The sequence below is a fragment of the Diuraphis noxia genome, unplaced genomic scaffold (genome assembly GCF_037042655.1).
Source record: "Diuraphis noxia isolate RWA-SAM2 unplaced genomic scaffold, SU_Dnox_SAM2 contig0001, whole genome shotgun sequence".
Classification (NCBI taxonomy): domain Eukaryota; kingdom Metazoa; phylum Arthropoda; class Insecta; order Hemiptera; family Aphididae; genus Diuraphis; species Diuraphis noxia.
Genome location: NW_028301711.1, coordinates 107217846 through 107243685, shown reverse-complemented (window position 1 = coordinate 107243685; position 25840 = coordinate 107217846). Strand labels below are relative to the sequence as shown.

At 43.3% G+C, this 25840-nt stretch overlaps 2 protein-coding genes across 2 annotated transcripts in view; one reads left to right on the top strand and one right to left on the bottom strand.

Annotated features, from left to right (window-relative positions):
* LOC149063245 (uncharacterized) overlaps window positions 1-25840 on the bottom strand; it is a 102580-nt gene that overhangs the window by 5497 nt on the left and 71243 nt on the right. The window lies entirely within an intron of this gene.
* On the top strand, window positions 11623-22574 carry LOC149063254 (uncharacterized). The gene is made up of 3 exons (XM_089222419.1): window positions 11623-11753; window positions 12451-12614; window positions 20989-22574. The coding sequence occupies exons 1-3, from the start codon at window positions 11623-11625 to the stop codon at window positions 22572-22574; spliced, it is 1881 nt and encodes a 626-aa protein (XP_089078545.1).

Genomic DNA, 25840 nt, shown 5'->3' with positions numbered 1-25840 from the left:
TTTATTTTTATATTGTTAATAATTTACCTCTTCTCATAATAATATAATAATGCTATAGGAACTCAACAAATATTATATTGCAGCATTATAGGTAAGTACTTAAAAGATAGTATTAAGACTTAACACCTAATTAATAACATAGATAGGTCACATCACATGTGTATTAGTACAAACTACTAAAACTTTTAGTTGTAAATAATAATAGCAGGAAGGTACCACCATCTACACCATCTTTTTAAGCTAACAAATTATACATATTTGATGCTAAAGAAAGATATTTAAACATTTAAAACATAGAATAATATTATTGTAACTTATTGTAAGCAAGTAAGTGCTATTAAATTACTATAATTATATTATATTAATGTTAATAAGTGAACAATACTATAGTTATATATGAAAAATATAAAATATGTATGTAGGTATGATAATTAATTATAACTATTGTAATATAAATTATAATATTACCTACCTTTTCGTGGTTGATGATGCGAATAAAATATAATATATTATTCAAGTATGCGACTATTATGTCTGAACGTCAAGTCACTCAGTCGTCTGGCGACAGGGCACAGGAATGAACTGAATGAAGTCTGCAGAGTATATCAAAAAATACAGTGAAAACAAAATCTTCGTGCTTACTTGACTACTATATTGAGCACATGGAAAATTTAAAATGCTTGACGCTAAGTCACAAATCACGTAAATCGTTCATTGACGAAAGTCAAAACAAATATGAAATAATAAGTAATGAATTAAGGTTATGTGAATAAACAATATTATATTATATCGGTAAAAATGCGCGCAATAGTATAACTATGATAGAAATAACTATAGGTTGGCAACTCCGGCCGTAGGAGCCAGGCACCGATATGGACAGACCCCGACCAGGCTGGATCCAACAGAACGCAACCCGGAGTAGAGCCCGCTGAGGGCCGGAGGGATCAGGGCTCTTGAAACCCGCAAACCTGGCAGCAGGTATAAAATGCAAGGAGTAAACCTCAAATCACAATATGAAAGTCCAGATACCGATTATTGTTACCGCCTCAGTGGATTCGGGTGCCACAGAGGCCGTTGGTGCCGGTTCCCCGACCTGGCCAGCACTTTCGTTACCAGGCAAGGGTTATGAAGTGGAAGCCCCACATTATGACGCGCCTTTGGGCAAGAAAAATAATAACCCTCTTACTGACACACCTAATGGTACTATCGACCTCCAGATGGAAATAATATCGACGGAATATCTGACGAATCCACTACGACTCAGAGGCGGAGGTGATGACAATAACCCTCCGTCCTCCTTGACACAGCCCATCATTAAACGTAAAAATACGGAACGTAGCCCTGAATCGGTCAGACTTCAAGACCACTTTCGTGAAATTGATACCTCAATCAGCACCACTAGATCTATCCTGGATGAGATGGTGACTGTAGGCAAGGTAGGTCGTAAATGGAACGACATGGTATCGCACCATTTAGACGAGATCCTAATCTCGTTTAGAAAAATAGCGGAGGAAAGTGCAAAAGCCATAGGGCAGGTCGACGCAAGACGTGAGGACCTACGGGAAGCCTTAGATAAAAATGGCGAGCTGTATCAGGATATTGGACCCCACAAAGAAAAAATTAGAACATTAGAAAATGAAATCGCCCGGCTAAATAAAGCCATGACAGTTAGTACGAACATTGAAACTGAATCGGCCATGGTCATAGGATCCCCGACTTCTCCTTCAGAGTCGCGTACCTATGCAACCACAGCCAATGGTCCTAAAATTAAAACAAAGCCCCAGAGAGGTAAATCGGACTATCCCGCGTTAGTTACGCCCGTTGTTACATACCATCCAAATACAGCTAAGACAACTGAAAATACGCCCAACAATAAAGCCAAAGTACTTAAAAATAATAATAGCAAAGCTAAACCATCAAGTACTCGCAAAAAAGAAATTAAAGACATGGCACGTAAGGCTATCACCACGCCACGTTTCGTTACGACGAATGGAGTGCCGTGGTTAGACCTAAAAAAATCAATCGAGCAGAAAATAAAGGCTCCTAAACTGCACTCCGTGAAGTGCAGAACTGGCATGATCCTCTTCCCTGGCAACGAAGAGACAAAAAGAGCTCTAGACAGAACGTCTAACCTGAAAGAGGTGAAGCCACTTGTACCCAGAATAATAGCAAGGGGCGTCGAAAATGCTCTAGACCCAACAGAGATCCCTTGGGCAATTGTAAATCAAAATGAGGAGTTAGGGCTCTCCGACCAGGACATAGGTAATATAAGTCCAATTTACAAGCTAGGCCCACGTGATGAGCACGCAACAAACTGGGTGTTGGAAGTCCGCCCTCCGACTCTACAAAAACTAGAGGGCAAAAATGCATATATCGGCATGATGAGATGCAAACTAATGTTATGGGACAGAAGCCCTCAATGCTTCAAATGCCAAAGATATGGACACACTTCGGTCAAGTGTATAAAGGAAACGCCTACTTGCAAATACTGCGCTGGTTCGCACGACAGCCGTGAGTGCGGAGACCGAGCTAATATTAAGTGTGTCAACTGCGGACTAGCACACCACGCCTCGAGCTCGAAGTGCAAAACGAGAGAGCAGGTACGAATTAGTCTCCTTAGGCGAACGGATTTCGGCCCGCAATGACCGTACCCGTGAAAATTGTACAGCACAATGTCAATAGACAAAGAATAGCAAGCTTACAGCTTAGAGACTTCTGCATCGAAAACTCGGCAGATGTGGTGCTGGTACAAGAGCCAGCAACAATATCATCTATGGCTTCGAGAACTTTCGACAGATTAGGTGCGGCGACAAAGCCGGTGCGGCCATTATAATAATAAATACCAAGATACAGATAATCGAACTTACAACTATGTCCAGTCAATATATATCAGTGGTCAAGCTGAGCCGTGGCAGAGACTCTGAAGCGATAACAGTGGTTTCGGCTTATTTTAAATATAACATGCCGACCACCTACTTCATTGAGAAGTTGCGAGCGGTCCTTACACAAGAACCTCGCACGATTATCGGAGCCGACGTCAACGGCCACTCCGCTCTGTGGTACTGCCCAAAAAATAACAATAGAGGCCTTTTGGTTGAAGAACTAATAGAGGATTTTGACCTCACGGTGGCAAACAGGCCGAGCAACATTCCAACATACGATCGAGAAGGTATGGGCTCTTCAAATATTGACTTGACATTGCTTACGTCACAGACAAAGAACCTAATCAGCGACTGGACGGTTCGCGACGTCACCGACAGTGACCATAATGTAATAACGTTTAACATTAAACTTCGCGGCAGCGTCGCACGCGTTTCTACAAACCATCGGTTTAATACAAGAAAGGCAGACTGGGATGCCTTTACACGTAACCTATGGGCACTAAAAACTACAATAGATAGTTCAAAGATCGATTTGTATTCCAACACTATCATAAACGCAATACAGGAGGCTGCGAGGATAGCTATCCCGCTTTGCAGGCGTTCAGACCGCCAAATTGGCAAACAACCCTGGTGGACTAATGAGCTTACTGTCCTCCGAAAAGAGCTCGCCAGAAAGAGGCGCATGGGATTACACCGCACTAACAGACAGGAGTACTCTGCAGCTCGCAACAATATAAGAGTGGCAAAGATGGCCGCATGGCGCGATTTCTCCGGCCAAATAAATAGTAACCCTTGGGGCAAGGCCTTTAGCTGGGCTAAGCGAGGATCAAAGCCGAAAGTGGTGCCCTCGTCTATGGTCCGCCAAGACGGATCCCTCACCCGCACAATAGGAGAAACTGCTGACCTGCTCCTAAGCACCTTCTTCCCTAGCGAAACGGAGCCAAGAGAACTCCAACGCGAAGGCCCGTTAAATAGCTACCTAGGTGAGTTAGACTTTAGTAGAGTCAAGTCGGCCATTTGGCGGATGAGCCCATCAAAAGCACCTGGCTCGGATGGCATAAACCCGGCCATTTTGAGGAAAGCATGGCCTATAGTAGGCAAGGACATAGCAGATCTGTTCGGAAAATGCATAAGCGAAGCTGTGTTCCCAAGCGCGTGGCGCAACGCTAGACTGGTAGTGATACCAAAGCCCGGGAAGAAAGACATGACAGATCCCAAATCATATAGGCCGATCAGCCTACTGCCGTCGCTTGGCAAGGCTTTGGAAACAATTATAATACAAGACCTGGAAAGAGAGACCAAGTTGAACGACTTTGAAAACCAGCACGGTTTCGTACCCGGCAGGTCAACAATAACGGCCATGAGGCAAATCCATGAATGGGCGGATGCCACTAGCTGCAGATTTGTTTTCGGTGTGTTTCTAGATATCACGGGAGCGTTTGATAACGTAAGATGGGCACCAATATTCGACAGACTTGAGGAAATGGGGGCCTCCCTCAGAACAATAAGTCTGGTCCATAGCTATCTTGAAGATAGAAAAGTCAACTATGACCTTGAAGGAGCCAGCTACAATAAAACTTTGGAGCGAGGATGCCCGCAGGGCTCACAACTTGGTCCCACATTATGGAAGGTCGCCATGACTGGTATAGGCAAAATTAAAACAGATCGTACAGCTTCTATCATAATGTATGCGGACGACATTGCCCTGTTGGTCGGCGCTGCCAGGCCACCAACAGCCTTTAAAAGAATTGAGGGCTACTTGGAAGAACTCAAGACGTGGGCTGCCAAATATGCGTTGAAGTTCTCCCCTAGTAAAAGCCAAATAATGTCTATAAAGGGTGGCTTAAAACCCTCATACTTAGTTAAATTCGGCACCGGCGTTGATGACCAGATTATAGCAGCCAGTGAAACCGTCAAGTACTTAGGGGTAGTACTGGACCCCAGGCAAAGCTACTGGGAACACATAGCATCCCTCAAAGAGAAAAACAAAGACTTATATAAACGCCTTAGACGCATGACCTCCGCCAATTGGGGCATGGGTAGGCTGGCAGCTATGAAAATATACAGAGCGGTGTTCCTCCCACGCATAACTTATGCCGCGGAAATATGGAAAGAAGCTTGTTACCTGAAAAAATCAATAAAGGCACTGGGTAGTATGCAGCGAGAACCCATGATCGCCATAACAAGCGCTTATAGGACGTCATCTACGAATTGCCTTACGGCAGTAGCGGGCGCACTCCCGCTGGACCTAGAGATAAGGACGCAAATCAGCAAGCAGGAACTAAGAAAAGGCCAGATCTCCCATGAGGAACACGAGATTGTTAAAAACGGCCTCATACGTGAATGGCAAGCGCGTTATGACTCCGAAGACAAAGGAGAATGGACTAAAGTCATGATCCCAGACTTGAACCGGAGATACCAATTGCCAATGACGCTTGATCATTATACAACGCAATTCCTTACGGGACATGGGGATTTTAATGGGAAGCTCCATCAATTCAAACTAGTCCAGAGCCCAAACTGCGCTGCGGCAATGGCTCAGAAACAGACATAACCAACTTTGTGACGGGGAGAAACGAGGCTCTGACCCCGGTGGCTGTGTTTCAAGCCCTTATCCGTCTTGCGCGGGCGAACTCTCTCCTCGCCTTCGTGACACGGTCTCATCCCTCCGGCGAGTTTTATGCGCGGGCGCCCGGACGCCAGTCACGCCTCCCGCCCGCCGGCGGCTCTCTTTCTGAGATCGATCGTTGGGTCTCGAGTCCCGTGTCGGCGACCGCCGGTATCTTACCTCCGGACAAGTTTCTCCCCTTCTACTAATACGTTACTCCCACAGTCTCCACGAGGCCGTCCACATAGGCGCGGGTGTGCGACGAGCCGGACGCGGGCGCGGAGCTTGGCCGGCGCACGCGTGCGGCCCGCCGGGCACGCGCTCCACTGCTAACCAGAACACCGCTTTCCTTCCGGGCCGTGGGGCATTGTCGGTCTTCGCGGCGGGGCGTATTTCTGGTTCCCGTGGAATGGGATTTCGGAAGCCATTCTTCCCGGTACCCACAACGACCGTTTTCCCGCTGGCATTATCGTCGGGGACGGAGTTTTAGTCCGCCGCGGCGCAACCCTTGTTGGAGCGGTACGGTTTTTGTCGCGGGTTTCCGTTCCCGCACCGATTTCTCGGCGGTGCTTACTAGCGGCGATGACCCCGAGCCGGTCTTCTCCGTGCACTAGGCGTCCTGAACGGTCTGGGTTCAATTGGTCGGACTCTCGATCGGAGTCGGACGAGTGATAGCCGGCATGTGATCGGAGTTCCACGGATAGGCTGGCGTGAGGTACCTACGCGTGGTTACTTTCTCCCGATCCTTCCGTCTCCACTCGCCCAATTTCCCCATCGGTATGTCGCAGATCTGCGGGCATTTCCTTTCAGTTGTGCCCCTATTCCTACTCGGGTCTGGTTTTCCTCGTGCGGATTAGGAAGGGGTTATCCCTCTTTACCCTCGATCCTGGCTTCCCCAGGATTCCGTGTCGGAATCTTACATTAACGCCGAAACACGCCTAACGAGCCAGCCCTTCATCAGTGCGCTTCTCAAGCGATTCATGTGCGAATCTTTGAAGCGCCCGGAACATGACCTCAGATTCGGTCATGTGCTCTAAGCTGCACGGCCAGTCCGCACCGGTCGCTTGCGCCGCAGCTATGAGTTGTTCTCTTTCTCGGTCAGCAAGTGGGCATTCAAACAGCAGATGCTCGGCGGTTCCTGCCGGGAACCCGCAACGGCAAGCTGCATCGCCAGTAAGGTTGAAACGGTGGAGTGAATGATTGAAGTCCCCGTGCCCCGACATTAGCTGAGACGTGAAGTGGTCTGGGATACACCACCCACGGTCCAGCCGCGTCCGGACGTCCGGGAACCACCTCTCAGTCCACCTTCCCTTACTAGAGGCGACCCACTGTTGCTGCCAAAGGAGGATGGTTTCAGCGGTATATCTTTCCTCCCTATTCGCTGCCTCGAGGGCCGTCATCGCGCCTCGCCTTACCGCGGCTCTGTCCCTTTCAATTCTGGCCAGTTTCTTTAGCTCGAGGTCCAGCGGGGGCACTCCCGCTAGGACCTGCAACGCCACCGTGGACGTCGTCTTATAGGCCCCCGTTATCGCTAACAACGGTTGTCTCTGTGCCATATTTGCCCTCGCTCTCCTGTGTCCCGAAGCCATGCACTTCTCCGCCCAAATCGATGCCGCGTACCCCATCTGAGGTACGAACACCGAGTTGTAGATCCGTAGTGCCACGTTGCTCTTAAGTCCCCATCGGGTCTTGGCGACTCCATGCAGTCTGCTGAACAGGCTTTTCGTCGCTTCCGCCTTCTCCGCTAGGTGAAGGCTGAAGTCCTGTTTTTGGTCAAATGTGACCCCAAGGTATTTCGCCTTGGCGGTCGATCTTATCTTTACTCCGCCCAGTCGGAGTTCCAGCGGCTTCGAGAGCGAGTTTTTAAGCCATAGCGTTTGAAACTTGGCCGCGGAAAAGGTGAGTTTTCGCTGCTCCGCCCATTGCGACGCTCTCTCGAGTAACGCATTTGTTCTGCTAGTGACTTCCGGTCGGTGTTTACCGGAGACTAGAATCGCGATGTCGTCTGCATACGCGACAATTTCTGTTCCCTCAGGCAGTTCCTGCGTTAGCAACGGATTCATCGCGTATCGCCACAAGTCCGGGCCGTAGCTCGATCCTTGCGGCGTGCCCTTAGTTAGGGTCCTCGTTATGTCGACGCCGCCGATCCTCATACCGGCCCGACGGCCGTCGAGATAACTCTTTGTCAGTTCGATGAGCCCGCTGCTGCAGCCTGCCTGTTGCATATCGAGTATGAGCTGGGGCCACCAGAGGCAGTCGAACGCGCCCGATATGTCCAGGAATACGGCATGCACGTATTTCTCTGTCCTGTTTTCGGTCCAGCTGAGTACGTGATTGATCGCGTCGATCGTGGAGAGGCCTTTCGTGAACCCGAATTGTCTTTTCGACATGCGGGGATCCGTATCTTTGCGGATTCTCTCTACTATAATGTGCTCAAGCGCTTTCGAGATCACCGGCAGCAAGCTAATAGGTCGGTACGACTTCAGCTCCGCCGGGTCCTTACCCGGGGCTTTCCTGAACACTACTAGACGTGCAATCTTCCACGATTTCGGGAATCGCTTCGTCCTAAGACAACAATTGAAGGCCCATGTTATGTCCTTGCCTATCACTGGCCACGCCTGTCTCAGTATTTTCGCCGTTATGCCGTCCAAGCCTGGTGCCTTGTTCGGAGCCATTCTCCAGATGGCTCCCTTGACCTCCTCCACATCGCAAGGGTCAATCGGTCCCGACTCTACTTGTTCCGGTCGAAATGTTCCCAGGCCGACCCCCGCTCTTTCCCGGGTTTCTTTTTGTTCCAGGTTCTCGCCTACTTCCGTATCACCTGGAACTAAGGCATCCATGAGTGCATCGCCTGTCTCCTTAAGAGTTAACGTGTACGATCCGTCCAGCTTACGGATCGAGGCCGGAAGGTCTTCCGAAGGCTTAGTCCCTCCGGTTTTCAGCCATTTGAAGACGGGTCCCCACGGGTCGCTATCTCCCGCGTCCGTGACGAATTTTCGCCAAGCGCTTCTTCTCGCTCTGAAGCAATGCCTCTTGAACGTGCGCTTACGTCCCATGTAGACAGTACGGATAGCCCGTCTTCTGAACGCAGTTTTTGCATTCCTAAGCTTGACCTTCCAGCGGCCGAGTGCACTCAATTCGCTATCCAGCGCTTCGTTCCACCACGGGGGAGGTCTCCGTCTGGCCTGGGTCCTCTTGGTCATTTTGACCTCACAGGCCATTTCCAGCACTTCGGCGAGTGCTGCCGTGCAAGTTTCAACGTCTGGCGACTCGAGACTTCGCGATTTCGCGTCTCTGCATTCCCTCAGGAACTTCCGGAACTCAGTCCAGTTCGTTTTGGTGCAATTATATTTCCTTGCCGTATCCTGGGTCTCGACGCGCACGTCTGCCCTCGTTATTATATTAAAGCTGATCAACGCGTGATCGCTCGACGTAAGGTCGTGAGTGGCCGACCAGTCCGCAACCCTGACGTTGTTACGCGTCAGCGTCACGTCCAGGCAGGCCGACCCCCTGTTCCTAAACGTCGGAGGGTGCCCCGCCTTGTTATGCACTGAGAGGTCCTTCCGACCAATCAAGTCCACGACCATGTCTCCGCGGGCGTCCGAGACCGTGTCGTGCCACACCGATGACCGTGCATTTACGTCCGCGCAGATCAATACGGCACCATTGACTTTACCTAGAATGTCGTCTAGCTCGTCAACGTATGTCTGGGTCGGCTCACTGTGCTGAAAGTAAGCGGAGACCAACGTCAAGGTAACGTCTCCATAGCTCAGCACGGCCACGGCAAAGTGGCTGGAATCAAATTGTCTAAGAGTCAGGAGTCCTACGGCAGGGTTCACGACGACGATCGCAGCCATGGGCGTGCGACCGGTCGCTATCACCCTAAAGGGGCGCCTATCTAGTAGGTAGACCCCTCTGCCGTCGGTCGCTGGCTCTTGTATCAGGCAGACATCTATTTCGTTCCTGACTAATAGTCTTTCAATTTCATGCATGACAGCTTTACTTCTGGCTGCATTTATTTGATAAATTTTAATTAGCGTCTCCGGTGGCACTTGGCCGACCGTGTTTTCAAGTCTACTGGCGTCAGATGCAGCGCTGACATCTGAGCCAGCCGTTCCTTCTTTATCAAAGTCACCCTCAATTTGAGCTGGCTCCTCCGCGAGGACAGCTAGAGTGGTTTCCGCATCTGCCAAACCACCTGACTCGGTTGGTAAGTCTCCGGGTGCCACATCCCCGGGATCGACAGTCTTTTTTGGGCACTTAGCCCGTTTTCTCAACCTGAGTACTTTCCGTCTCACTCCCTTCCGGGAGCGAGCCGGTGCCCGCACTGGGTCGCAGCTAACAGCTGCGGCCGCAGCCTGGCTTAAGCGGCTTTCTGCCGACGGGCCGCTCAGCACCGTCCAAAGACCTAAATCTTTGACACATGGGTGGTGGGACTCCGCAATCCGATCCCCACCTTCCGAACCGCAGTTCGGCATACACGGAGTAGTTGCGCTTTTCGCTATTTTGTCCATGCGTTTGTGGGATTTAGGGTCTTCTAAGACTGGAGTCGACCACTCTCCAGAATTCTCCCCATATCACCGGGGGAGCCGGTTCGGAGATGCGCCCTCCGCCGGCGTTGAGAGTGTGGTGCGGGGTCCTGAGACCCGAGTAGGCCGCTGCCAGCCTTCCCAGTTCCGCTTCCGTCTGGAACTCGCATGACCGTGTCCTCAATCCCACGATCGGTTTCGCCCATCATCAGTCCCGGTACAACCGAAGCTGGGCTTATCCAGGCGGGCGACCAAGGGTACGGCCTTAAGCGATCGCCCGCCCGACTCCTTTCCCTACGTAGAGTTTACGGGGCCTGGTATATCCCAAGCGTCCTGACTCTTCGCCACCCGGAGATTAGGTGGTGCATAAGTCCTTGAGGTTAGCGGAGACGTGTTACGCCCTACATCACCTGCCTCAGAATTTTTACGCAATCTCGATCCCATGGATCTGAAGCTAGGGACAAGCTTCGTTAAGTCTTCCGCGTCACTCGCCTCGTTTCCGCGGGGGGAATGACCAGCAAGTCGCAGGCGACGTGATCCGTCCCCGCGCGTCCGGTTTGCGCGTAATGCTAAGACTTCCCTCGTCACTTCCGCGGGCCCCCGCACGAGCCACGAAGCCGCGCGCGTAAGACGCTGGTCCCATGTGCGCCCCGCCCTCACCGGCAATTCGTTTCGCGTTGACTCGCGTCAACGGGTGCCTCGTTTGGCTAGGCGTAGGCACACCGTCCCAGCCGTCCGGCGGGTGCCTTACCACCCGCGGCTCCATGGTCGCTCACGCGCCCCGGTCGTGTCAAGGTATTTGCGGTGCTTACGAGTCCCGCGAGAGGAAACCCACGCCCCGACCGGCCACCGGACGACCAGCCAGTAGTTTCTTTAACCAGCCAGCCGCCAGCCATCGGCCGGCACGCCAGTCCGTCCCGGTCCTTCGTCGGCATCGCTAAGATGCAGGCCTGCCCGGCGGCACGGGATGTGGTCCCGGGTCGCCGCCTGGCTCAGAAACAGTCAGACACGTGTTGTTATTCTGCAAAAGGAATGTAGATCACAGAAAAAGACTTATAAAAGCTCTGCGCGGCGAAGGGGAAGCATGGCCACCAAGGAACGGTGCCTTCCTTCATTCAAAAAGAACTTACGAAGCCCTGCGAAAATTTAGCAAAAACAGTCTATGCAATAGAAGCGATAGATAGGATCTAATGGGTCAGGACGCTGCCACACCAGCATGGTGATTGGCTTAGACTTGGGGTGACCCGGGTGAGTACGCACGGTGTAAGTGGCACAAGCGGCGGGTCACGATCGAGCGCGTCCTGACCCGGGGCGTACTCACGCGTCAAAGGACGACGAGGAGTCTGGCCCTGTGGCTGGGGCCGAAGACAGAATACCGCCACAGTATTCCCTGCTTGTCGTAAAAGGCGACTAAAAGGGACTGGCCAGCCGGGGCCGACGCCTGGAGCGTGGACGCACCGAAACCTACGGGGATTAGGGCGTCGTGGAGGTTCTGACCGCGACCTCAAGAAGAGCTGGTCGCTCTCTTCGGGGAGGCCTCTGGGAGGCGGACACACCGAAACCCTCGGGGATTAGGGTGTTGAGAGGTTCTGACCGTGACCTCATGAAGAACGGGTCGCTCTCTTCGGAGAGGCCTCAGGGAGGCGTAGTTTTAAGACCACAGGCTACCGAGCCTCAAACTTGGGGGTCGCGGCCACCGCGTCGGCAGCGAGCGCTGCCCGGTAAGGGCCCACCGTGAGCCCGCGGTACACGGCCCAAATCTCGGGAGGGTCACAGCTGAGGCATCACGCCGACGAAGCTCGGCCCGCGCATCTCACCATTGATGTGCTCTCCTAACGGGAGCGAGAATGGTACTTCGGGATGCGAGGGAGCCCCACGGCGTTGAGTGATTGACGCCGTGCCCTCGCACGACGGTCGTGCAGCGGCTATGGTCGTTGCGCGGTCGGCGGCGGTTTGGTTTCGGAGTGGCTGTAGCGGGAGCTACTATGTGGTTACAAGACCGACGCTTGGGGAAGGCTGCCGAGTGAGTACTCTCCTTAGCGCCCACCCAGCTTACCGGTGGAGCTATATGCACCGGAGGTTGCCCGTAACCAAAAACGGGAAGCGATGAGGATAGCTCGCGACCCGACCAGGGTGGCGAAGGGCACGTGCACGCCTTAGTCGAACGGTACGGGCGCACTCTCTCCCGACTTCGGTGGGAACGAGCGTGCGCCCGGTGCTCGTGGTCCTTAGACGACGCGCGGCCGACGGGCGGATGGCTTTGCCGACGTGCGCCGGCCGTGAAACTCCACCGCTCTCGACTAGCGCACAGCGCTAATGTGAGGTCGGTGGTTGTAGCCGCAAGGCATCAAACCCGGGAGTCCTCGTGTCATGATGATCATCTTCCTGTAGTGCATACTGACCTATGTTCAAAAATTAAATGTAAATTAAGTGAATGGGCAGTTAATTATAATATTCCTCATAATGCAGTAAATGGTCTGTTGCCTATTTTCAAGAGTATCCCTGGCCTTGCAGAAATGCCAAAAGATGCCAGAACAATATTAAAAACTAGTGTCATCAATTCTACTGAAAGTATACATACTGTTGATCCAGGGTGTCGGCGCCAATATAATATAGTTTGGTACCTATGTGGGGCGTACGTGAAAATCTCGCCGCCGACCGACACACACACACGCACAAACGCATATAATTATATTTTTATTTTTGTATTGTATATTTTTATATTAAATGTATATTGTGAATTATTATGTAATATGCAGATTAAAGCGCTATCGCACGCAGCCGAATCGGCTGGCGATTATTATTTAACACGGCCGCCCAGTCAACCAGTCCGATAAGTGGTGTGTTCGGAATAACTTATGTGCGCAAATCGCCTTTGAAATTAAAATTTTAAGTACACTTTTTAAGGCTCGAATAGTCAAAAAAGTGTAAAATTGTGAGTGCGCTAATCGCCACCTTTTTATTATTTTTTGTACGGGCGCGAATCGCCACCTGTTATTATTTTACGTAGGCGCGAATCGCCACCTTATTATATACCGCTTGGTGCGAATCGCCACATTTATTATAATATTATTAAATTTACATTGTATTTTTCTAAGTGTGTGCGCTAATCGCCACCTTATTAATACCGCTGGTGCGAATCGCCATTACTGTAAAATTATATTTATTAAATTAGTAAATTTGTCGTTTATTGTATTTCGCTCATCAAATTATATTATATTGTTTTTTAATTAGGGTGTAGACATAGTGTGTCGTGTATTATTATTAATGATATAGATCTTGGTAGCAGCTGGCCAGCAGTGCGACGATAAACTGTGAGTCTATTTTATACTGAACTGTTATTATTTTATATCCATATATTATTTGTTATTACTGCTCTAATAGCTGTCTATATTATATTACTGTTATTATTATTGTCGTGCCAGAAGGCCACGTAGGGTATATATTGTACATTGTTATACTTGTCAGTTTGAGCATAAGAGTCGAGCCCTTATACATATTATTATATTTATATTTATTGTCTTTATACGAGCTACAGCTTAAATAGCAGCACCCCATATCATTTTTACCTGTTGGGCCAGGAGGGCCGTATATATATTTTATCTGTTGGGCCAGGAGATATATACTTTTTATACCTTTCTGTTGCTGTGATTTTTATGTTATATTGTGGATTTTAAATTATTTGTATATTACAGCAACTTAGTTACCAAAAACCTGTGTTACCCTTTATTTTAGTTTTAAGTCTACACACCACACCTACCTACACACTTACACACACCACCACACACTAGCACTCTTTAGTTTTGATCGGCGATCCCGTCCACTTCTATCGAGTCGCTATACACACATATACACACATACACAGGTCGGTTGGTGTGTGAGAGTAGCGCGCGAAGTATTTGGTGACCGGGCGTCACGGCCTATTATTGTGTCGTTCCCGGCCCGTACATATTGGTGACCTCGACGTGATAATTATCTTATTTTATTACGTATATTTTATATATCTTTAAATATCATATTTCTGTGGCATTTTTAATTGGTATATTTTATAGTTGCGTAACTGCATACTTAATGATTAATATTTCACTTCTTTAATCTATTATGTTTTATTGCGAATTATAAATTATAAATATTATTGTCAATTTATCGTATATAGCAATTTGTGATTTAATTTGATATCGCATTATTTTGATACTAGATCATATTTACTTTGTTGTATGAGTATATTCAGATTTTATTTATTATATATATATTTAGCCTTCTAATAAATTATTATTTACTGCTGAGAAAGAAATATATGAGAGAATATATATATTTTTTATTTTTTAGTACAGCTTTGCAAAATAGGTATTAAAACTAACTAATTAAATTATCGCTAGCATGTCGTCGGACGAGGCACTGTTGGTTCAGCTAAAAGAGCTTAAGAAGAAGCGAGGCATAGTTAAGGCAGCGCTCACTCGCATGAAAACTTTCGTGCAGAGTTTTGATCCGACGGTAGAAGCTATTTCTCTCTTAGAATTTAGGCAGGAGGAGCTTCCTAAGATAAATCAAAAATTTGACGATATCCAAACTCAGATTGAGCTGATCACGGTTGATGACTTGGATAAGGAGGAGGACGAGCGTGAGAGATTTGAAGTTGAGTTTTTTAGGATTAGATCTACAATACAGGAAATAATCAATACAAAAAACGCTTTCAATAGCAGCGCGCACAGCTCCACCCTTAATATGTCAGCTACTCAGGCGCGTGTACAACTGCCCTCCATAAAACTGCCAGAGTTCCATGGTAATATTCAAGATTGGGAATCGTATTATGATTGCTTCAGGTCTATGGTGCATGAGGACAACAATATCGCACCAGCTCATAAATTTTATTACCTGAGAGCGTCCGTCTTCGGTGCAGCTCTGGACCTCATCAAGACAGTCCCGATGACTGACGCTAATTATGAGGTAGCGATGATACGACTGAAACAGAGATATGACAATAGGAGTCTAACCATACAATCACACGTTAGGTCGTTATTAGAGTCACCATATGTGGAAAAACCAACAGCAGCACTACTTCAACAGCTGCATTCGCACGTATGTACTCACGTCGCCGCTCTCAAGGCACTGGATCAGCCAGTTGAGAAATGGGACGCATGGCTAATTACGATAGTCTGTATGCGTTTAGACAAGTACACGTTGCATGGATGGCAGCTCCACCAAAGGAACACACAGCTTCCCAGGTATATTGATCTCGAAGAGTTCCTAGCGAGTCGCTGTGTCGCGATGCAAAACTCTTATACATATCTTCCCGAACCTAAGGAAGTGGAAGAGAACAATGTAGCGACAAAACAGCTAGGACTGAAGAAGAACATTGGAGCGACGGCGGGAAAAAGAGCGCTGGCTGCAACTACAAAGGCATGTCCAGAAGAAGCATGTGCTTGTTGCCTTGAGCCTCATAGATTGTATCAATGCAATAAATTCAAAGATATGTCCCCTAACAAAAGAATAACGCTCGTGCGTGAAAAAAGGCTTTGTTTTAACTGCCTTTCTCCATATCATAGAGTAGATTCATGCAGATCAAAGTTCGTTTGCCAGAAGTGTAAAAGGAGACATAATACTCTCATGCATTATGAAAGCCAAGGAGCTTCAAAGGAAACTGCTGAAGGAAGTTCTGAAGAAAATATTGGAGAAGCTGCTGGATCAGAAGAGGTGGCAAGGACAGCTATGCTGGCGTATCACAAATGTGCGCATGTTTTTCTTGCGACAGCGGTCGTTATCGTCACCGGAAAATTCGGGCAGCAACGTGAATGCAGGGCAGTTCTGGATAGTGGCTCCCAGGTCAACTTCATATCAAAGAAGCTAGCAAATCTATTGATGTTGCCAACAAAAAAAGCGTCCCTACCAATAAGTGGTATAGGGTCTACTGAAGCTCGATCCACCTCATATGTCGAAGTAAGTGTCCAATCGAGAATGAGTGAATATCAGTTGAGATTAATCTGCTACGTGTTGCCAAATATGGTCACGGATCTAGCTTCATGTGCAGAGCCCAAAGATGGTTGGAAGATTCCAAATGAATTGTCAAGAGGCCTCGCAGATCCACAATTTTACCAGAAAAGGAGTGTAGATCTTCTAATAGGTGGAGGTGTCTTTTTTGACATAATCGGATCAGAGCGTAAGATAATCGGTACAGGCCCGTTAAGCTTGCAGGATAGCGCCTTGGGATGGATTGTGACCGGCGAGCTAGGAGTGAACTGTTTTCTGGGGACAAATTCCCTAGGTGAAGACATGGAGAGCAGTTGGCGGACAGAATTAGTAGATGATTGTGCTAATTTTGGGCAGACATCGAAGAGTAATCTCAAATCATTAGAAGAACAAGAGGTAGTAGCGCATTTTAAGCAGAATACCATTCGTGATGATGAAGGGCGATTTGTAGTGCGTTTACCAGTAAAGCCTTCAATCAGTGAATTAGGTTCGACCTTAGCTATGGCAACGTCACGGTATCTAAATGTAGAAAGGAGACTGCAGCGAGACGAAGGCCTGAGAAGAGAATACACGCAGTTCATGCAGGAGTACATAAGTTTGGGGCACATGGAAGAAGCAACCGAAGCCATATCTGACAACCAAAGCGGCTGCTATTTGCCGCACCACGCGGTAGTCAAGGCATCTAGCCTGACTACAAAGGTAAGAGTAGTGTTCGACGCCTCCGCCAGAAGCACTACAGGCCTATCGCTAAATGATGTCTTGAAGTGTGGGCCCACAGTTCAGCAAGAATTGTTGTCAATACTTACGCGATTTCGAAAACACCAAATTGTCATAACCGGGGATGTTGAAAAGATGTTCAGGCAGATAAAGGTGGCAAAGGAGGATTGGAGGTTGCAAAAGGTTCTCTGGAGATCAAGTCCTGAAGAAGAGCTGAGAGAGTATTATCTCACTACGATTACATACGGAACCACACCAGCATCCTTTTTAGCTATCTACTGCCTTGTTACTCTAGGTAAGTCGGCTGAACAATCACACCCAACAGCAGCGAAGGCGATTATAGAGGACTTCTACATGGATGATATAATGACAGTCGCAGAGACTGAAGAAGAATGTTGTCAGCTGCAAAAGGATATCAGTATGATCATGGATTCTGCTAGGTTACCTTTAAGAAAGTGGTGCTCAAATTCTGAATTTGTTCGGCAGAAATTATCAGAGCATGGAGAATCACCGTTATTTGCATTGGAAATTGGAGATCAGGACCTAGTAAAGTCGTTGGGACTACAGTGGCAGCCAGTTGCGGATGAATTTCAATTCATAATTATGCCGAGAGAAAATAAGGGGCACTTGACCAAGAGGATAATATTAGCAGAGCTAAACCGAATATTTGATCCGCTTGGTTTCCTGTCTCCAGTGTTGATAAAGGGAAAGATATTTCTCCAACAGTTATGGGCAATGAAAATTGAATGGGACGCAAAGCTGCCAAATGAAATTCATGAAAAATGGAGGCAATTCTACGAAGAGCTTGAGGAGCTAGAAACCATACGAATACCAAGAAAGGCAAGACCTGAAGTTAGTGGCTTAACGGAGATTCATGGATTTTGCGATGCTTCAGAAGAAGCGTTTGGAGCCAGCGTTTATGTACGCTCGCGAGATAATAAGGGAAACTGGCATTCCAGATTGTTGTGTTCAAAGACGCGAGTAGCGCCCTTAAAAAATATCACAATACCGCGGCTTGAACTTAACGGCGCATTGCTACTAGCACAGTTGGCTCAAAAGGTAGCACAGTCATGGGAATTCCCCCTTAAGTCCTTCAAGTTGTGGACTGACTCAACAATTGTGTTAGGCTGGCTGAACAGCCAAAGCATTCGTTTGAAAACTTACGTATCAAATCGAGTAACGCAAATTTTGGATCTGTGTGAACCAACGCAATGGAATTATGTAAGGTCAGAGGAAAATCCGGCTGATATATGTTCAAGAGGTTTAAGACCACGGCAGATGCAAGGAGCAGTCTTATGGTGGAATGGTCCTGATTGGCTATCCGAAGAGGATGAAACTTGGAAAAATTCTTTGGTTTAACCAACGCATGAAGGCGAACTGCCAGAGCAGCGAACTCCTCAGTTGGTGTTAAGCACCATTGATGAATCGAGGGACCTAATAAGTAGATATTCAGACTGGCGCAGGCTAACGCGTGCCATTGCTTGGCTGAGACGGTTTGTGGAGTATCTGCGATCTAAGAGAAAATGGTCTGGAAGTCATCAGCTGACAGTCCAAGAACTACACGAAGCGAAGGAAGTATTAATAAAAAAAGCACAAGCTGAAGTATTCGGAAAAGAGATGATAGCATTGAAGAATGGTATGGAGATACCGACCAAAAGCAGACTCAGATCGCTATGCCCGTTTATTGAAAACGGACTGATATTAGTAGGTGGACGCTTACAAAACGCAACTGTGTCAAAGGAGCAAAAAAATCCAATAGTTCTACCACCTGATCATGTAATCACAAGATTAATATACAAGGACTGCCATCATAAAATGCTGCATTGTGGTCCGCAGGCGCTCCTAGCAGAAGTCAGAAGAACATATTGGCCAACACGAGGCAGAGCCATTGCACGCTCAGTCGTTCGACAGTGCGTCATATGCAAAAGAGCAAGTCCCACGTTTGACCAGCCAATAATGGGGTCGCTTCCGAAGCAACGCGTTCAGCATTCTCGCCCATTCACAGCTACTGGTGTCGACTTTGCCGGGCCACTGATCATCAGAAGTGGAATTCGTGGAAGGCCGGGCAAAAAGGCATGGATCGCAATATTTGTATGCTTCTCGACGAGAGCAGTCCACATTGAGGCAGTGGAGGATTTAACTACCAACGTGTTCTTAGCAGCGTTTAGAAGATTTATATCCAGAAGAGGAAAGCCAAACATCGTCTGGAGTGATAATGGAACGAATTTTGTTGGAGCACGCAAAGAGCTGGCTGTATATGTTAGTAAGGTGGATGGTTGTCTAGCATCAGAAGCAATAACTTGGAAGTTTAATCCACCGGCATCGCCGCATTTTGGCGGAGTATGGGAAAGCGCAGTGAAAAGTGCCAAATTCCACCTCACGAGAGTGGTAAGGGGCATGTCTTTAACCTTAAGTGAATTGCAAACATTATTATGCCAAATAGAGGCATGCATGAATTGTCGGCCCCTCACGCCCATGAGCAGCGACCCCAATGACTTAGAACCAATCACTCCTGCGCATTTCTTAATAGGAGGCCCGTTGATGTTCCATCCAGAGCCAGTGATTGAAGCGAGGGAGATTACAGCGTTGAAGAGATGGAAGCTAGTTCAAGGCTTGCTTCAAAACTTCTGGAACAGGTGGTACGCTGAGTATATTCCACAACTACAAATACGCCAAAAGTGGACGTCAGGTACGAGAGCACTAGCCGTAAATGATGTGGTAATTGTCAAGGAGGACAACTTAGCACCTACAAGATGGAAGTTAGCACGTGTTGTGAGGGTTCATCATGGTAGGGACGACGTCGTCCGGGTAGCAACGGTAAAATTGGCAAATGGGTCAGAGTTAACCAGACCAGTAGTGAAGCTATGTCGCTTGCCCATCGAGCCAGCTGACTCGGTTGAAAAAATTGATTTTCAACGGGGGGAGGATGTCGGCGCCAATATAATATAGTTTGGTACCTATGTGGGGCGTACGTGAAAATCTCGCCGCCGACCGACACACACACACGCACAAACGCATATAATTATATTTTTATTTTTGTATTGTATATTTTTATATTAAATGTATATTGTGAATTATTATGTAATATGCAGATTAAAGCGCTATCGCACGCAGCCGAATCGGCTGGCGATTATTATTTAACACGGCCGCCCAGTCAACCAGTCCGATAAGTGGTGTGTTCGGAATAACTTATGTGCGCAAATCGCCTTTGAAATTAAAATTTTAAGTACACTTTTTAAGGCTCGAATAGTCAAAAAAGTGTAAAATTGTGAGTGCGCTAATCGCCACCTTTTTATTATTTTTTGTACGGGCGCGAATCGCCACCTGTTATTATTTTACGTAGGCGCGAATCGCCACCTTATTATATACCGCTTGGTGCGAATCGCCACATTTATTATAATATTATTAAATTTACATTGTATTTTTCTAAGTGTGTGCGCTAATCGCCACCTTATTAATACCGCTGGTGCGAATCGCCATTACTGTAAAATTATATTTATTAAATTAGTAAATTTGTCGTTTATTGTATTTCGCTCATCAAATTATATTATATTGTTTTTTAATTAGGGTGTAGACATAGTGTGTCGTGTATTATTATTAATGATATAGATCTTGGTAGCAGCTGGCCAGCAGTGCGACGATAAACTGTGAGTCTATTTTATACTGAACTGTTATTATTTTATATCCATATATTATTTGTTATTACTGCTCTAATAGCTGTCTATATTATATTACTGTTATTATTATTGTCGTGCCAGAAGGCCACGTAGGGTATATATTGTACATTGTTATACTTGTCAGTTTGAGCATAAGAGTCGAGCCCTTATACATATTATTATATTTATATTTATTGTCTTTATACGAGCTACAGCTTAAATAGCAGCACCCCATATCATTTTTACCTGTTGGGCCAGGAGGGCCGTATATATATTTTATCTGTTGGGCCAGGAGATATATACTTTTTATACCTTTCTGTTGCTGTGATTTTTATGTTATATTGTGGATTTTAAATTATTTGTATATTACAGCAACTTAGTTACCAAAAACCTGTGTTACCCTTTATTTTAGTTTTAAGTCTACACACCACACCTACCTACACACTTACACACACCACCACACACTAGCACTCTTTAGTTTTGATCGGCGATCCCGTCCACTTCTATCGAGTCGCTATACACACATATACACACATACACAGGTCGGTCGGTGTGTGAGAGTAGCGCGCGAAGTATTTGGTGACCGGGCGTCACGGCCTATTATTGTGTCGTTCCCGGCCCGTACACAGGGTTTTATCATCATTTTGGCTTAGGTTTGGCTATACAACAACATTTTAGGTATACTTCAATAAATAATATTGAAGTCATTAAAGTGGTGATTGGTATTGACGGATTACCCTTAGCAAAAAGTAGTAGTAGTCAATTATGGTCAATTATTCTAGGTTATATACGCCCACTAAAAAATAAAGTTTTTCCCATTGGCGTTTATTGGGGCTATGAAAAACCTAAAGATTCTAATGAATTTCTTAGAGAATTTGTTAATGAAATCATCGAATTGACCAATGATGGTATAACTATTGATGGTACTATTAAACAAGTTGAAATAGACGGTTTTAGCTTAGATGCTCCAGCAAAAAGCTTTATTTTAAAGATAAAGGGACATTCTGGATTTGATTCTTGTACTCGCTGTACTATAGAAGGGGAGTACTTAAAAAACAGAACTTGTTTTCCTTATTCTTCTACCACGATAAAACGTTCCCATAGTGATTATATTAACAGAAACCATGAAGAACATCATGTGGGAAATTCTATTTCTATATTGAAAGAATTGCCTATTAATATAATTAGCTCATTCGGTCTCGATTACATGCACTTGACCTGTCTTGGTGTTATGCGCAAATTAATACATTTATGGGTTGACAAAGGTCCTTTAAATGTAAGATTGCCAAGCTCAGTATCAAAGAAATTATCATTATCACTTTTGTCACTAAGTGACTATGTACCTTGTGAATTTTCCCGAAAACCAAGAGGATTAAATGATTTAAATCGATTTAAAGCTACCGAATTTCGACAAATATTAATTTATACGGGTCAAGTTGTTTTCAAAAATATTTTAAATAATGATTGCTATAAACATTTTATGGCATTAATTATAGCTATGAATATTTTATTAAATAGCAATATGGCCAACTATGTAATATATGCTCAAAATTTATTAAACTACTTTGTTCAAACTTTTGAAACTTTATATGGACGACACTTTATGTCTTTCAATATTCATGGATTAGTTCATATTAGTGATGACTATAAACGATTTGGACCATTAGATAACATTGCAGCTTTCCCTTTTGAAAATTTTTTAAAAAGTTTTAAAAAAATGATACGTAAACACGACAAGCCACTTCAACAAATTATAAGGCGATGTAATGAAAGAAATTTTATCGAGAGAAAAATACTTGAACAAAATTTGATAAACTGTGAACAATTAAAACATAAACACACTGATGGACCACTTTTAGAAAATCTCATAGGAGTTCAATATAGAAAGTTATACTTCAAAAATATTAAAATTAAGGTTGGAGACAATGCTAACTCATTTATATTAAATGATTCTAATGATATCATCAAAGTTGTAAATATAATAAGTCTAAACAAAACAAATGAGATTTTTATAATTGGAAAAGTATTTGAAGTGAAAAAAGCGTTTTATGAAAAACCTATTCCATCAACCTTATTAAACATTTATGTAGACAATAACCTGTCAGTAACTCATAAATACTGGTCTTATAATTGTATTAAAAACAAAATTATGTTACTGGAATTAAATGAACAAAAAATAGCCATTCCAGTTATTCATGATATTGATGGACAGTAATGAGAAATATTATTGTAAGGTGAATAAATTTATTGCAAAACTATTTAGTACTTTATGAATTAAGATTTGTTTAATACTTTTAGATTAATTGTAGAGTTTAATTTTATTGTAACTGGTAAAATGTGTTTTTAATTATACTAAACATTTAATAATCAACTAAAACTTATAATAATATTACCTTACCCTAATAACACATAATTTTTTTGACAATTGATTAGGTACTTAATTGATTAATATATTGAATAATAGGTCTAATTATTAGACGATATTGTCTCAAATGTAGGTACAATAGGTACATTCCTTTGTTAAACATTTAAATTCTTTTATTTTAAACACTAAGCATACAGGGTGATTTTTTTATCATGAACCAGTTAATATCTCGGTAAGTATTAGGAATTTTAAAATAATTTTTTTTTTAAACTTTCTAGGTTTTACTATTTTACACTGTGTTACAATTTTCATAATTTTAACTACCTCCCTTATTAGATAAAACACTATCAACTTTAGATTTTCAAATGGTAATACCTATTTTTAATAACGAAAATCTATAAACATACTGAAAAAAATAATTTTAACGTTTACAGAATTTTATTTGAGTAATTAGTTTGCGACTTATTAATGCTTAAATATTCGTTCAATTTGCTGCTACTGGGCAATTTTACAAACCCAACAGTAAAAACCAGAAGTCAAAATGAAATTTTATCTCAATTTAACAATACCCATAACGGTCATTATCGATAATAACAAGATAGATAAACAATACCAATAAAAAAAAAAAAAAAAAAAAAAAAAAAGGTGTCTTATCATCACTCCCACCCGAACGCCAAGTGTCGGTGAACGACTAGCCAGCAGAAGCGCAGCTGTATCAGCTATAAAGTATAAAAATAACATTTTAACATTTTACACTTTACCATCATGGTTACAAAATATATCACTGGTTACTGATTCCTGGTATACGATCTTATCACGTATTAGTAGATAGACGATAATAAATGTCGGTAAACCGTTTCTGAAAACATGTGGTTAATCGTTATTCGTTAATGTTAGTTTTCCATTATCAAGTGTGGAATATTAATTATAAATTAATTACTATTCTTTGACTGTTTAACCAAAGAAAACGTTTTAAGTAAATACTATGTTATGTCGTTATGTGTATTATTTAAAATATAAATTTAAAGGTTAAGCCAATTATTCCAATGCATACCATACCACGAATAATAATACGTATCTTAATTCGTGATGCATACCTGTTATATTTTTTGATCGTGTTTTAATGTTGTATTTTGGTTAACAAATTTGAATTTAATTAAAAATATACCTCTTTCCAATCAGTAATATTATAAGGTATTTGGGAATCAGATTTCGTACTTTGCCGACACCTTATTTGTATAATTTATTGGTAAGTTCAATCCAAATTTAATATATTAGAATTTTATTTATTTTTTTATTAAATGATTTATACATATTATTGACAAATAATAACCATGGTTCAAATATTTTAATTTTATTTCAGTGGCAATTAGTAGAGTTTATATGATTAATCAAAAAATACAATGAACTATATGACTAGAAAGCTTAATTTGACCAGCAATTAATGCAAATTTACATTGCTTGCTACTGGTATCCGATGACTATAAATTAATATGGAATAAAAGAATAAAATATCCATATTTCTTTACATATTATATTTTAATCTTTAAACAATCTAAACAAATTATTATGTAAGTATGAATTTTTTTTATAAAATAAATAATTTGATATTTATCATAATTTTTGCTTATATTTTAGAAAATTAATTTTGTTTTCTTTCAAATTTCAATTGCAATTTGTAGTACTAACTTTTAATTCAAATATTTATAACAAGATTGGATGAACAAATACAATTTGTTATTGTGGTTAGTCACAGCATAGTACATCTCAACTGATAACTTAATAAGTATGGATAAACAATTTTTTTATACAATAAATCATTTCTATAAATAACTTAATGTTTTTTTTTCAGTTTCATTCAGATGAAAAAAGAAAACAGCGCAGCATCAAGACCGCAACTACTTCTATATTTGTAACATTTGTTGATTGTCACATTAATTGTTAATTTTATGTTTAAATAATTAAGTTAAGTTAAGTTATTGATTTACTATTTTCTATAATTAGGGCTATGGAGTTTTTATTAACCTAAATTGGTAAATTGAAAATTTTTTTTGAATACGGTAGTGCCAGTTTTACGTAATATTAAAAGATTTTTATATCATAAAATATTAATTAAAAATTAACATAATTTCAAAAATAAGTGTAAAATTGAATAATTTTTTAAAACATCCATAGCCCTAAAAATATGTTGCAATCTAGAGTAGATAATACATATAAAGTATGTTTAATGTTCATTTAATTTTTATTAATTTATCTAGGGTAGTGGACATGTTAAGTGTTAATATTTTTTATTAGTTATGATCTTACCCAAATCCTGCAATAACTTGCACTACGGAAATTTGTTCATACTCTAGTAAAATTATTGATAACTAATGTGTTTATTTCCTTAGATAATTTAGTAATGAATTAATGTCCATTATTTGTCTATTCACACACAACTACACAAGTTATTTTTAATATGAAATGCAAATTATACACTATATAAAAAAAATATCCCTGAATATTTAATATTTATAAATGGAAAGTCGGGTAGGCACTATGAACAACAGGCCCTGGGCCTATAGCCTCGCATCAGATTGACTCACTTCCTCAATGCACAAAACATGTAATCAAAATGACTTACCTATTCTATTTTTTTTTTTTTTAGTATACACAGATTGATTTGTAATTATTTATTTTTAATGAAATGAAAACCTTAAATGACAGGAGCTTTGTAAACATATTATATAACTTAAAAAAAAAAAAAAAAGGAATGTGTGAATAGACCTTTAACTACTTTAGTCTTGGCTCTAAATCTTGAATCCAAGTACATAAATAATACATTTTTATCTGCATATTTATAAATTATTTTTCTAAATACATAGAAATTGTTGATTTACTTTGTTTTAAAATGAATATATGTTATCTGTTTAGTATAATCATTTACTATAGAAATTAAGATACACCATACTGTTTTTAAAAAATATTTATTTTGTAATTTACTCGTCAATCTGATATAGAAATATAAATTATATTAAATAAACACATATGTATTATGTATAATTAACAAATAATAAACTTAAATAAATTAACAAAATATACAACATAATATCTTCTTAACATAAAGCATTGGGTTT